Source organism: Cryptomeria japonica, chromosome 6, assembly GCF_030272615.1.
Source record: "Cryptomeria japonica chromosome 6, Sugi_1.0, whole genome shotgun sequence".
NCBI lineage: Eukaryota > Viridiplantae > Streptophyta > Pinopsida > Cupressales > Cupressaceae > Cryptomeria > Cryptomeria japonica.
The window spans coordinates 397,804,812-397,819,070 of record NC_081410.1 but is presented as its reverse complement, the minus strand read 5'-3'; the positions used below and the strand labels follow the sequence as shown (position 1 = coordinate 397,819,070).

The following is a 14,259-nucleotide window of genomic DNA, read 5'->3' as shown; positions in this document are numbered from 1 at the left end:
TACAGGATCTATTTGCTTTATAGGAGGGAGAGTAAGCACATTTTGTTCCAATAACTTATTCATAATACTATGCAATGATTCATTCAAAGGAGTAAACTTTCTTTCTTTCTGGAAAAACTTAGAAATAGGAGGCACACCTGATGCTGCATTCACATTGTTGTTGATGATGTTTTCATTGAATTTAATGGACTCTCTGTTCGGTTTAAACTTCCCAAATGGTTGTTGACTACTATCACCCTTATCACTCGGAGCCACAGGATTTGCTTGTTCCATTTGACTCACAGTCAGTTGATAATTGTGAAGAGTTGCACACAACTATTGGAAAGAAGTAAACTCAGAAAACAGAAGTTTTTCTCTAATATCTTTTTGTAAATTAGAAATAAAGATTCTTTTAATATCATTGTTAGGTACTGGAAAAGAAATTTGAGCATACAAATGCTTATATCTACCAATGAAATCAGTCACTTTTTCTTTAACACCTTGTTTACAATGCATTAAATCAATCAAAGTAACTTTAGGACTTATATTGTTTTGAAATTGTTGAATAAAAGCATTTGCAAGTTGTTGGAAAGAAGTAATAGAATAGGAAGGCAACGAGCAAGGCCATTGTAGAGCCTTGTCTCTTAATGTTCTAGTAAACAATTTTGCGAGCAACCTTTGGTCATGAGCAAAATCAGTACATATTGTTTGAAAGGTCTTAACATGTGTTAGAGGATCACCTTTACCATTATAAAGCTCCAACTACGGGATTTCAATATGCTTAGGGGGAATAGCTCGAACAATGTCAAGAGAAAGTGGGCTCGCAACATCAAATGTGGGCACACTAAACTTAGATTGATTCATAGAGGCAATTTGTTGCTGTAAAGAAGAGACAGTTTGTGCAAGATTGTTAATGGTCGCTTCAGTCGAAGAATTCATATTAGACGTGTTAGATTGTGATGGAGGTATTATGTTATTGAAAGAAGGTATTGATTGAGAGTAAGGTGGCGGGACACTATGATAGTTAGTCATAGGAGATGATTCGAAAGGAGGAACACTACAAGGAGGAATGGAATGGTTAAATGAATTGCCCCCTTGCGCCAGGTTCATTTGTGGAGATGTAATAGGGACACTCATTGAAGGAATGAATGAAGAAGTTGGATTGAATGAAGGAAGAGGGTTAATTGAAGAAGGATTGCCCCCATGACTGGTTATCATAGGTGGAATGTCTTGTATTGAAGTAGTCATTATGTTTGATGTAAAAGTAGGTATACTAGCAATAGAAGTTGTCAAAGGGATAGAATGATTGACTTGAGTAGGAGGTTGTGTATAACCCAAAGTTTCAGCACAACTCTTCATAGGCATCACATTCGAATCCACAATGTGTGCAATACTACGCAAAATATCAATTCCATTCTTATCATTTTGAACCATACATTTTAGACCCTCAATTAAGGGAAGAGCTTGACTATCGGGGTATTCTTGAGACATCCATTGTCGAAAATCATCAAATTGGTTATCCAATTTCGAAAGTTGTTCTACAGAAACCTCATGGAGAGCTTCTTCATCATTAAGAGGATTAGAGGAATTACTCGTGTCCTCGTTAAAAAGGCCATTCAAATTAGGTTCCATCTCCTCAGTAATTAAACCTTGGTAAGACTTAATTCTAAGGCTTCGTCTAACGGGAATAGTGTAAGTAGGGCTTATTGTTGTAAAACTCATGCACTAGGGAGAGAGAGAGAAGATTTTGAATTTTAGAGGTAGCAAATTTCAATAAAATCAGCCAATTTCCTAGATTTAAGCTGTTAAATACAATCAGGACAATCTCCCGAAATTTCGAAAAAAATGTTAGGGACAGTGGCGAACGGACTGCACACGGTCCTCGCAACTTTTTTCGAAATTTTCAGGGATGAAAGTTATGATGATTTTAAAGCTAATTTAAAAAAATTGAGTGATTTTACGATCTGTAGATAGGCCAAATTAAAGTTGCAATCTCAAAATTGAACCCTACCAAGATTGTTGAAAAATGCAAAATTTGAATTTTGAAAAAGAGAGGGAAACTGAAATTTTGAATTTTATGATTTTAGAGGGAATACTAAAAGCAATGCAGGTTTTGAAATTTAAAAGTTGACTCAATTTCATGCAAAATTCAATTTTGAAAGTGGAAATCAAGGTTGTTGCAATTAAACATTTAATTTCAAAAGTCATAAACTGCAAAAATTTGAATACAGCACTGAAATTTCGAATGAATGTCAACACAATTTTCAGATTTAGGATAGTAAGAAGCACAATTTTGACATGAATTTTAATTTCAACAATTTTTGAATGATTAGAAGCCTTAATCCAGGCAATCACTAGACCAACTTTGACTTTAATTTTGAAAGTGTTAGAAATGATGAAATCAGCCAAGATTCTGGATTTTAGCAGAAAAATACAGTAAGATCTAGCTCCCAAAATTTCAGAAAAAATGTCGGGAACAATGGCGCTCGGGGTGCACACGGTCCTCGCAACTTTTTTCAAAATTTTCAGGGATGAAAGATATTATGATTTTGTTGCGGAATCTAAAGTTACAGCCGATTTGGAGGTGTTTTGATCAGTGAAATCATCGGTCAAAGGTTGAATCAAGAGGGTTTTAAAAATTAGGGTTTTGACACTTAACCACTTAATTTTCAGAATTAAAGTACAAATATGAATTGACAATTTGCAATAGAAGGGTAGATCTAAAACAAGCATTAACAATTAAACATTTCACAAGCTCAATTACTAAAAAGAAAATTTAGGGTTTTTATGCAATTAACCTCTAAAATTTGCAAAAGATCAAACACGGAAATGTAATTAAGGAAGCAAAAATTTTCAGATCTAACCATGAATAATCAGAATTAGGATGTTCACATCGGGTTCACCAAAATGTAAAGTGGAAAATCGAACCCCAGGTGTTTCCCCCACTCCGAGGAGAAAGGAGGTCACTAGGATTGACAGTTTTCACTTAGGGGGGACTTTACATTCAAAAGAGGGGTTGAAACTCACAAGATCCAATCCCACACAATGCAAGACTGAATTCTAAATGAGTTTCTAGGGTTGAGACATCAAGGATACCCTCTTTTGTAAAGAATGTAGATAGAAAGATTGAACTAGGAGTACATGTGAAGTAGGAAAGATTTGCTTGTAAATGGAGATAGAGACACGGGATGAAGCTACGGACCTGAAATTAGCAGTAAAATGTCGAGACGATGTTGTTCTACAAATTTGAGCGAAAGTTGACAGGACGATGGTGCCCGGAGTGCACACGGTCCTCTGAAAAATCCGCGAAACGAAGGGGGATCTGTTTGTCTCTGCACAAGGATTCCAGATCTTCAATTACAGCCACGTACCTGCAACCTACACACAGAAAAGAGATGACGATTGGGGGGTTAGGGATTAGGGGTTTGCCTTTAGGTCAAACCCCGGTTTTGGAATTAAGCAAGAAATGAGAATGTTGTAAATGTAAATGTTTGTAATGTAATCAAGTACTGATACCTTGTTGTAAGAATGTTTGTATTCTTACATGCAAAGGTGTAATGATGTTGTATGTTATAGGTTGTAAGTGATCTCCTCTTCAATGGTTGAATCCTTGTCTTGAATGCAACACTTAGCCTTGAATGGAGACTTAGAATGCTCAATTGCTTGAAGGAATGCTTGAATGCTTGAATGTTTGAATGTTTGAATATCGCTTCCGCCTCTTGCTCGCATATGTTTTTCCTCCCTCTTTGGGGAGAGGGAATGTAGTTTATATACTTGTCATTTAGGGTTAGGAGACTGATTTTTCCGACCTTAGGCCGACCTAGAAGCATTATTTTCCGAATTGCAAACTTAAAGACCTGATGCCCAACAAGAGACTGGGCCCAAAATAGGGCCAGGGACCAGGGCGTTGGGCGCCATGGTCCTGAGGGACTAGGGCGCTAGGCGCCATGGTCCTGAAGGACCAGGGCGCTAGGCGCAATGGTCCTGAAGGACCAGGGCGCTGGGTGCCATGGTCCCACCTCCCGGGACAGCAGGGTGCAAGGAAGGATCAGGTCAAGGTGCAGAAATATGTAGTTTTTGGTGTCGCAAACAGGTTTCGGGGTCTCCATTCAGGTTCAACATTGCGCTGCCTTCGTGAAGACCCAAATGCAGTCGAAATTGCAAGTGTCGCAATTTTAGGATGCTACACAATGTTCCAAAACAACCTCTTCCTTACATTGTATCCAACCCCCAAATATAAAGGTGGGTTGGGTTTATTGGATCACCTTATCTGGAAAATAGGGGGTCTATTTAGTAACTAAATGGATCATGAGAGACAGGGGGTCTATTTAGTAACTAAATGGATCATGAGAGTGATCTAAAGAGAAAAGCAATGAGAAATCCTAATTCGTCACCACATTGCTAGTGGCGACCATGAATAGTAAGTGACAAGGTGTGAGAAATCCTAATTCGTCACCGCATTGCTAGTGCGACCATGAATAGTAAGTGACAAGGTGTGGGCTCGATATTAGAACCTCATTTCCACTATAATCTATTTGAAAGCCTCGACAGAATTGAAAAAAAGATTCGTTCCAACATGTAACTTTTGAACTTCTTCCATTTGGTAGAATAGACTAGTAGAGTATCATGGGCAATCACTAGCTCTTATCTTTAAAAAAGGTGTACAATAGTTTGAGGAAATTTGGGATTTTGGTGAAACTTTTTGTTTAAATAATAAGGTGTTCATAACCTTTGATTAGTTTGAGGAATTTGTGGGATTTTGATGAAACTTTTTGTTTAAATAATAAGGTGTTCATATCCTTTGTTAAATCATTAATGTTTGTTCAACTTTTTATGAAAATTTATACACCTTTGAAATGTAATATCCTTAAAGATTGGTTATGGCACTAAATTCCAGAAAATATATATCTTAATCTCCTTCCAAATATGAGACTAAATTTCAGACTCAATATAAAAAGGAGATGCAATTTTCGAAAAAGATAAGTATCCTAAGTGCTCAAATCTAGAAGTCGAAACTGAGCTAATGCTGTCTAGAAGTCGATGATTCATTCTTCATTTTAAACTTCTTTTTGGAGATAGATTGAAAGTTGCTAGTTTAGACAGATCCAAAGTTTTCTTATATATGATCTTTAGACAGATCCAAAGTTTTCTTATATATGATCTTTTTGCTGAAGTGGATTTGTAATGTCTGTATGATCTTTTCCTGCAGTTCCTTTTATTTTCTTTATTTCTTTATGTATGATCTTTGATCCCCATTAGAATAAATCACTAGAGTAAACCGACTTTTCTTCCCACTCACCCTTCGGAGATGAATGAATGCCCCAAGAATCCTTTCCATTCGACATCAACCAAGTGTCGAGGATGCTGCAAAGCCTACAATTCTATGGATGCGTTCATTAATGCGCCCCAACACCCTCAATTCGGCTGTTTTTTTTTTCTTTTTTGGGTATTATTTTCAGCTTCTTTCAATATAAGGAAAAAAAATCCTAGAGTTGGGCATCATCTGGGATTTTAACATCCTAGATTCGTGCATATGTGATTTTTATAAATGCTAGCTCTCAAGTTCCACTAAAAACTACATAAAATTATTGAAATGATTTTTTTTTTTTAAATTCTCAATCGTCAAAGAGGTGCCTCATTCGGCGAAAGATTTCTGATGCCCGACTTCCATAAGAAGTATTTTTACAGACCAAATTTTGTTCAAGATTTTGGTTTTTTCATGAATTGCATCAAATTCATTTATAGTACAGATCAATTGAAGACTCTGCTTTTAACAGACCAAAATTTTGCCTTCCACAATAATGAGTTCGGATTTTTCTGGAGTTGAAAGACTACAAAATTTCAATTGCAAATCATTTGCAGGAATACAAATCGCACGAAAGACCAAAAAATTTCAACCTTCACCAAAAAATTTTAAAGTACAGCACTTGCAGAAAGACGAAATCCAGTAACAGACTAAAATTTAGCCTTTCATAAAGATTTTGTTGGATTGAACCAAAAGCATTTGAATTGCAGGACATTTAAAAAACCCAAACTTCAACTTTCGAAATTTTCTCGAATTACGCCAAAAACATTTTAATTACAGAACATTTACAGGAAAAAGAAGTACACTGACAGACAAAAAAATTAAACTTCCACTGTAATGATTTAACATTTTTCTTAAATCGCATCAAAAGCTTTTCAATTACAGAACAATTGCAGAAAGACAGGTGCACTAACAGACGAAAATTTAGCCTTCGTAGAAAATGAGTTCTATCTCGTTAAATCCGGGGACGAGAACTCAAGTAAATCCTAAGCATTATATTCGGATGTACTCCATCTCAAACACAGGCATAATATTTCTATATATGGCTGTTATACAGCACAGAGAGGGGAAAACAGGGAGCTTAGGCAATGTTAACTTCAATAGTCTTGGGTTTCTTGGGCTCGGGAGGAGGAAGCTTGAGAACAGTCACACTAAGCACTCCATCGTGACAGGTAGCAGAAATGCCCTCCGTGTTAGAGTCATCTGGCAGAGTAAATTTGCGCATAAATTTACCGACCCTGCGCTCCATTCGGGTGTATTTTACATCCTGCTCCTCCTCCCTCTTTCGCTCGCCGCTGATTGTCAGCACATTCTCGTCCTCAACCTGAACCTGCTTGCTCACAAACACACAGCAACCGCTTCGTTAGTCTCAGACGCGAGGGTTTTCAGCCCTTTTTATACTACACGCGCACAAAAAAACAAGGGTTTTGAAGATTTAAAGGGAAAATACCTTGATGTCCTTGTTTTTAAGGCCCGGCATGTCGATTATGAAGACATAGGAGTTAGGATACTCCTTGACATCAACAGGAGTAGAAGCCATGGCCTTTGTGTCCCGAACATAAGTACGCGTAGGATTGTTGAGAAGCTTCTCCATTTCATCGGGAACACCTAGCAATTGATGAACGGTGCTTAACAGGGGATCCATCTCTTCTCACGCCTCACAACTCTGCAATCCAATCAAATTTCATTTCCTTTTTCCAGGATCATTAAATTGAAAAGACATTCTTCATAAATTACAGAGAAATCACAAATCTATGACCTTGTAACGAAGGGGGCAGAGCACTTACCAGGTCCGTGAATCGCAGTACAAAATGCAGAGCAAATAAACGCTTTGAAAGATAATAATTCTGATGAAATTCAAGAAATGATGCGATGAGGAGAAGAGAGAAAGATGGGCATTTAAATATGAAATGCGAGGCCGATATGGAAGATACCAGAGCTGTGTAGCACCTTCTGGACATTTCTTCGTTTCCGTTCCCTCTCGCAACTGGCAGGTGACGTGGCAGTCCATGCTCTAGCAAGCGAGACAAATTCTCCGCGCCAAACTTGAACACGTGTGATGTGATTATTAGGAGGTAACATGTAATGAATTATAGTTTATGTTAATAGACAAAATATAAAGGTTTATAACGACAAGAATTTGCACCGTTAAGAGGTGCAATGGCTGCGCGCTCACAGAGAAATTTGGAGAATATTTTAATTGATAGGGAAATTTGGATAACAACGACATGCCCGGCCTTTATAATCGACATGCCCGGCCTTAAAAACAACGACATCAAGGTATTTCCCTTGTAAACCCTCAAAACCCTAATTTTTTCTGCATCTCTGGGATGAAAAGGGTTCGATTTCCTGGTCGCTAAGGCTGTGGTTGCTGTATGTTTGAGAACAAGCAGGTTCAACTACAGGATAAGAATGTGCTGACGATCAGCGGAGAGCGAAAGAGGGCGGAAGAGGAGGATGTCATATTCATCCGCATCGAACGCAGGGTCGGCAAATTTATGCGTAAATTTACCCTGCCTGAGGGCTGCAATTTGGAGGCCATTTCTGCCAGCTGTCACGATGGAGTGCTGAGTGTGACCGTTCCCAAGCTTCCTCCTCCAGAGCCCAAGAAACCTAAGACAATTGAAGTTAAAGTTGCCTAGACCACCAGCATTCCGGACTGTGTCTTTTCATTTCCAATCTGGTAGTGCAGTCATAAATATGCATACTGTGAACACTATTGTGCGTTTAAATACGAAATTTAGTGTTTTGGGGTTTCGAGATTTTATATTTTGGCCACCTGATTTCCTCCATAGGTGCAGAGATATGTACAAGTTTCAGTGATATAATAATGAAATATAATTCTGCGGAATTTTTAACCTATTTCTGTAACTGGAAAGGTTAAATTTTCAAAATTCTACACCAGGTACAAATTATTTATAGTATAACAAACATGAACAGAGTAGTCGCCTTGTCTTTGATGTGATACAATGTTTAGAATAGACATTCAGGATTAAATTTTGTCAATTTTGTATGCAAATATTTGGCAGTGCCGTGTGCAAATTTACAGAAGTGGCATTTAAAAATATTTAATTGAAAATGACAGAAGAATTGGCATTTAAAAATATTTAATTGAAAATAATAGAAGAATTGGCATTAGGGCCATTCAAAAAACCAGAAACTCAAACCATAGAAAACACAACGATTTCTTTTTGACATGACTTTTCTTGAGGAGGAGCTTCCTTGCCCATTCCTTGGAGAGGAATTTAAAGAGATCCATGTAGTCTTCATCCTCATTTCCTTTACTTTTGAGTGTGCTTTCATGCAGTAGACAAAGAGTGGTCGCAGAGTCGTTCTGCTGGTAATTTCCTGTAGGTTTTCAAACATGCCATCCACTTTTTTTTCCAAGTCGACCAGTTTGCCATCCGCTTCTTCCTTGATGTTGCTCACTTCCTCCACCACCATCATCTTAACAAACCTGAGAGTAGGGGACGAAGAGTTTGTCCGGGATTTGGGGCCGGCATTCGGGCTCATGGAATTTTTTGGACTCTAAGTGTGGGGTTGAAGTGGACTAAAACGGGGCCACATTGTTAGAAGGGATGGAATTCTCAGTTTCATAGGATGAGGAGGGGTCCCTTAAGGATTTATCAGGGGGGTTTGGACGCCAATATCATAGAGCAGCAGGGAGTGTTAGTTTCATCTGTAATCTCCACATCAGAGTCAATTTCCTAGATTCTCACTTTCTTGGGGGGTTTTGAATCTTCCGAATAGCACTTTTTATTCTTCTTACTAGAGGAACCAGGTTCGGGCAACCGAGGAGGGCTTATGTCAGGTTTATCAGCAGTTATGGCCAAAGATTGGCTTTCAGGCACATTCTAGACAGAAATCATACAAGGGGGGTAGAGGGCCAAGTGGAAATTGTAAAGGCGGAGGATAAAGCCTTGGTGGAGAATAGTAAAGTCCTTGCCTTTCTTCTTAGCTTCTGCAATATCTCTCACATTAGAATCCATATAGTGCAACAGAAAAAAAGGAGAGATAAGATCTTTATTCCTAAGATGGTTAAGGAAAGGAAGGTGATAGTAGTAAAAAATCCCATACCATCTTTCAAGGGTGAAATATTTCAAGATGATGTAGCAGACCTCATCCCAAGGCAGCGGAAGCTCTTCCCGATTGAATCCGTCAGCCCTCTTCACAGGGTTCTCCCCATCACGGAAAAACTGGTTCAGGTTGGTGGTGTCCAAAATGCTGCTTTATTTCTTCCATTTCCTACCCTCCATGGATAGTCTTGTCGACTGAGCAATCACATCTTTGTTGACTTCGAACGAGATACCACCCATAGTGACCCTTATGTCCTCCCAAGAGACCACTAACTGCTTTGATAGTCTTTTGTCGTTTCCTTTCATGCTCTCCATGAATTTATCAATGTCACCTTTCTAGCAGACAAACCAAACCGTCACTCTGGCTTTGAATTCATCTGTTTTGTCGGGTTCAAGTCTTAGTTTGTCACCCCTCATGGTCGTTTCTTCCAGCTTAGAAGAGCAAATGAAAAACAGGGCAGCAAAGATACAGGGCCGAACCAGAGAAAAAGTGGAGTCGAGAAGAAAACTCAACGAATTCTGGAATAAAATCATGCAATAATCATCGCGATTATTGCAAGTTGTGTTTAAACATATCTCCCCATCACGAAATCTGTTACACTCGTGTGAACCATCAATCCAACCAATGTAATTTAGTCAAGCCTGGTTGTTGCCTTTATTGCCGCCAATGACATTCGTCCGGATGATAAATAGAAAATTGTCTTTCCAGATATCGGTACTACACTGATAAATATCATCATTATCTAATCCCCCTTGAAGCTAATGACAAAGCCATATGTAGCTACGTGGCAACCCCAACCCATGGTGGAAATTCAAAATTTGAAAATTTGTTCTCTTCATCCGATAGCAATTATAAAGATTCATCATAAGACTTAGTTTTTTCTTTCTCCAAGATCTCCTTGGTGGTCATTGGCAGCAAATCAGTGTTCCTCCAGGATCGTAAGTCATTTTGCAGCCTACCCACAACAACCATAGAGTCAACAACAGCATTCCCTTCTCTAAAAATGTGGCGGATAGTGAAACAATCAAGGTTAGCTAGAAACATTCTAGCATCCCTCAAAATAGAATCCACTTTCCAACCCGCTACAGATCTACCACTGACAGCTTCCACAATAACTTTAGAATCACCTTCAATTTCCAGTTGTCTAATACCTATAGTAGTGGCGAATTTTAGGCCCCATAGGAAAGCCATTCCATCAGCTTGAGTGACAGTATGGTTCTTCAGGCTACCCGCATAGGCAGCTATAGTATTCCCCTGATGGTCACGGGTGACTCCATCACCTGCCTGCCAGGTATTTTGAGCTGACCCATCAAAATTCTGTTTATGCCAAGAGGGGTTTGGGGCTAACCATTTGGTCCTTTTTTTTGTTGATCTTAGAAGTGTTATTGAAGAGTTTAAACTCTGGGGGGGAGCTTCCAGAATTCAAGAATTCTTTTATCAGTTGGGTTAGGAGGATTGGGGGGTTTTCCACCTAGTCACTTGTATATTATCCATAAACATTTTGAAACAACTAGAAAAAACATTATCAGGGGGGGTTTCAACATCTCTGAAGATTCTGCTATTTCTTTCTTTCCAAACACTCCAATAGATATGGGGAGGGATCTACCTCCATAGCTGAATGATTAGGGGGTGGTGGGAGGGAGGTGGCCATCCATTAACAAATTGATGAATGTTATCATGAAAAAACCATTGAATACCACACTTTTCAAGGGTAATGGCCCACAAGTGCCCTGTGAAGGGGCAGTGGATGAAAAGATGGTCAATAGATTCCTCCTTAGCTTTACATAAGATGCATCCGTTGGGAAGTTGGAATCCCCTCCTTTTCAAATTGTCCTGAGTCAAGTTTTTCCATGCATAAGAGACCACCAGAAGAAGTTAATTTTTGGAATAAGTTGTGGGTTCTATATCTTCTTCCAGTATTCAACATCACCAATGGGTCTCAAGAGTTGTTTGTAAGAAGACTTGACCGAGAACTCTCCCAACTAGGTACCTTTCTAGATGAATCTGTCCTCCTGGGGAGATAAAGGTACCTTGCACTCAAGCATAAGATCCTGCAGATCAAGGGCAGTGAGTAACAGTTTAGGTCGATCAAAAAAGATCAGGGAGATATTCTTCCAGCTTCCTCTTCCCAACACAATGTAGTCAGCAATGTAATCACCAAAGTGATCCCTTAGGGAATTCATTATTTGGCAGAATCGAGATTCAGCCAGAGGTTTGTCATCTAGCCAAGAGTCCTCCAAGAACCTAATCTTCCTGCCATTTCCAATCTGCTACTTCAGTAATAGGTCTAAGTTTCAGGATGTTGTTCCATAATTTTGACCCGTGAGGTAGGTCACCGGAACTCAAATTAAAGCTGATTTGCTCCCTTTCCAAATACTTAGCCCTGATAATGTTACACCAGACAACCTCGCCTTTAGTTAGGGTCCAACCCACTTTAGCAATTAATGTCTTGTTCAAGGTATTTATCTTTCTGATACCAAGACCCCCCATGTTCTTGGGTAAGCAAACAGTGTCCCAGTTGACTAGAGAGAGGTGTTTCTTTTCCTCCATGCCTGTCCAAAGAAAAGATCTTTGGATCCTCTCAAGCTTGTCCCCCATAGAACCAAATATTTTGAACAGGGAAAGGAAGTACACAGGGATGCCCTGGAGGGAAGCAACAAGGAGTTGGAGCTTTCCCGCACTACTAAGGAATTTGCCCTTCCAACCAGCACGTTTATTCTGTATTCATTCAAGGATAGTATTCCAGAACGCAGGGGTAACCTCTCTAATAGTGAGGGGAAGACCCAGGTAAGTCCCAAGAAGAGCAACAAACTTACACCCGAGGATATAAAGGATTTTAGTCTGAAGGTCCACAGGGGTGTTGAAGAAGAAGATATTACTTTTATAATAGTTGATACATTGCCCTGAAGCAGAGGCATAGTCCGCAAGTAAATTCTTCCAGTGTTTAGCCTCAATCATGGAGGATATACCAAAAAGAAAGGTATCGTCCAAAAATTGTTGAATTGCCGAGGGGAGAATAGTAGAAGCCACTTTGAATCCCTGCAGTCTTCCATTGACCATCAGATCTACCATATTCCTACCCAAGACTTCTACAATCATAATAAAAAGATAAGGGGACAGGGGGTCTCCCCGTCGAATACCTTTTCTAGCTTTAAAGTGGCCCCTAGGAGTCTCATTGATCAAGACCGAGAATTGAACCATAGAAACACATTCCCGTATCATATCAACAACTTTCCGAGTTAAACCCAGTTTTTTGAGAGTTTTAAATAGGAAGCACTAGTTGACTTTATCATAAGCTTTTGAGATGTCGAGTTTGAAATCCATACCTGGAATTCTGCTTTTGTCCATAAAATGGATAATTTCATGAGTAGCAATGGTCGCATCTAGGATTTGATGACTAGGGACAAAGCCTTTTTGGGAGGGACTGATAAACTTAGCTATAAGCGGCTTAATTCTATTCACCAAGACCTTGGAGATTATCTTGTAGATAGAATTGCAGAGGCTTATGGGCCGAAAATCCTTCATGCAATTGGGGTTCGGAGACTTGGGGACAAGAACAATGTAGGTGTTGTTCATTTTTTTCAGTAATTTACCAGTCCTAAAGAAATCCTTCACCACTTTAGTGACATCATAACTAACAATATTCCAGTAATCCTGGAAGAACGTTGAGGGGAAGCCATCCGAGCCTGGGGTCTTGAAAGCACCCATCGCAAAGACAACCAAGCGAACCTCCTCTGAGGAAATGGGAGCAAGGAGCTGGTAGTTATCCTCCTCCCCAATGGCATTAGGGAGCTTACTCAAGAGCCATACTGCTTTGGAATTGTTCAAGTTTGGAGAACAGTTCCTTCTTTTTGAAGATGTCACCAAAGGTCACCGTATTCCATCCTTTCACTTCTCTTCGAATGAAGTTCAGTTTCTTAGCAATTCTGAACATCGTAGTCCCTTGGACCGGGCTGGCCCACCAGCCCTTGACTAGATCTCTGAAATCCGGGTGGGAGGCCCACATGATCTCATAACGGAAAGGGGGGGGACCCAGGGGGATCTATTAGTCCAATGGAGGAGGAGAGGGCTATGATCGGAAGTAGTCCTTGGGAGGGTCATTAGATAGGAGTTGTGACCAATATCCCAATTGGCAGAGACAAGAAATCTATCTAGTTTGACTTGAATTAGGTGGTTCCCTTTCCTATTATTCGACCAAATGTAGGGGATACCCTAAAGATCTAGGTCAAAGAGGTTAGTAGCATTAATAAGATTAGCAAGATCTCCCATTGTATCAAAAAAATCCACAAGACCTCCACATTTCTCAGAGGGGTAGAGAGGGGTGTTGAAATCACCTGCCAACGTGTAATGAAAATTTTGGTCCGCAAGGATGAGCTCAAAAATTTCCTTCCACACCAGAAGCCTTGCCACTTTGGAATTGGGGGCATATATATTGAACAAGTGCCAGCAGAGATCACCATATTGAAAAGTAATCGCTAGGAAGTTTTGAGTGCTTACATAGACCTTTCCTTGGACTTTGTAGGGGTCCGAAAGGGTAGCAATTCCACCAGACGCCCCCAACGCCTCAACATACAAAAAGGCAGTCCCTGGCCAAAGTTTACCAGTAGTGGTTGCAAAAGTTTGGTAGGACATTTTTACCTCTTGAAGAAGACAAATATCTAGTTTCATTTCCAAGATATATTTTTTAATAGCAAATTGCTTCTGGGGGCTGTTGAGTCCCCTTGTGTTCCAGGAGAGGAACTTCATTTCTTATTCATGTTGATTCCATCAAGGGTCGGTTGTCTTTCCCTTGCAATGTCCCTTGCCATAACTTTATGTCTCAACACCCTCTCAGTTGGTCTTCCAACTTTACTATCAATACCCACATCTACTTTCTTAGATGTAGTTTTTTTCTTATG

At 39.6% G+C, this 14,259-nt stretch overlaps 2 protein-coding genes across 2 annotated transcripts; one reads left to right on the top strand and one right to left on the bottom strand.

Annotated features, from left to right (window-relative positions):
* Positions 1 to 6,090: 6,090 nt before the first annotated feature.
* Positions 6,091 to 7,229, bottom strand: LOC131058562 (17.1 kDa class II heat shock protein). Its single transcript, XM_057992315.2, has 3 exons — positions 7,072 to 7,229; positions 6,735 to 6,950; positions 6,091 to 6,614 (listed from the first exon to the last, which is right to left on the bottom strand). Exons 2-3 carry the CDS (start codon positions 6,927 to 6,929, stop codon positions 6,366 to 6,368), a joined length of 444 nt encoding a protein of 147 aa, XP_057848298.2. The 5' UTR covers positions 6,930 to 6,950; positions 7,072 to 7,229; the 3' UTR covers positions 6,091 to 6,365.
* Positions 7,230 to 7,412: 183 nt separating this feature from the next.
* LOC131058563 (17.3 kDa class II heat shock protein) lies at positions 7,413 to 8,144 on the top strand. The gene is made up of 2 exons (XM_057992316.2): positions 7,413 to 7,564; positions 7,678 to 8,144. Exons 1-2 carry the CDS (start codon positions 7,445 to 7,447, stop codon positions 7,924 to 7,926), a joined length of 369 nt encoding a protein of 122 aa, XP_057848299.2. The 5' UTR covers positions 7,413 to 7,444; the 3' UTR covers positions 7,927 to 8,144.
* Positions 8,145 to 14,259: the final 6,115 nt, after the last annotated feature.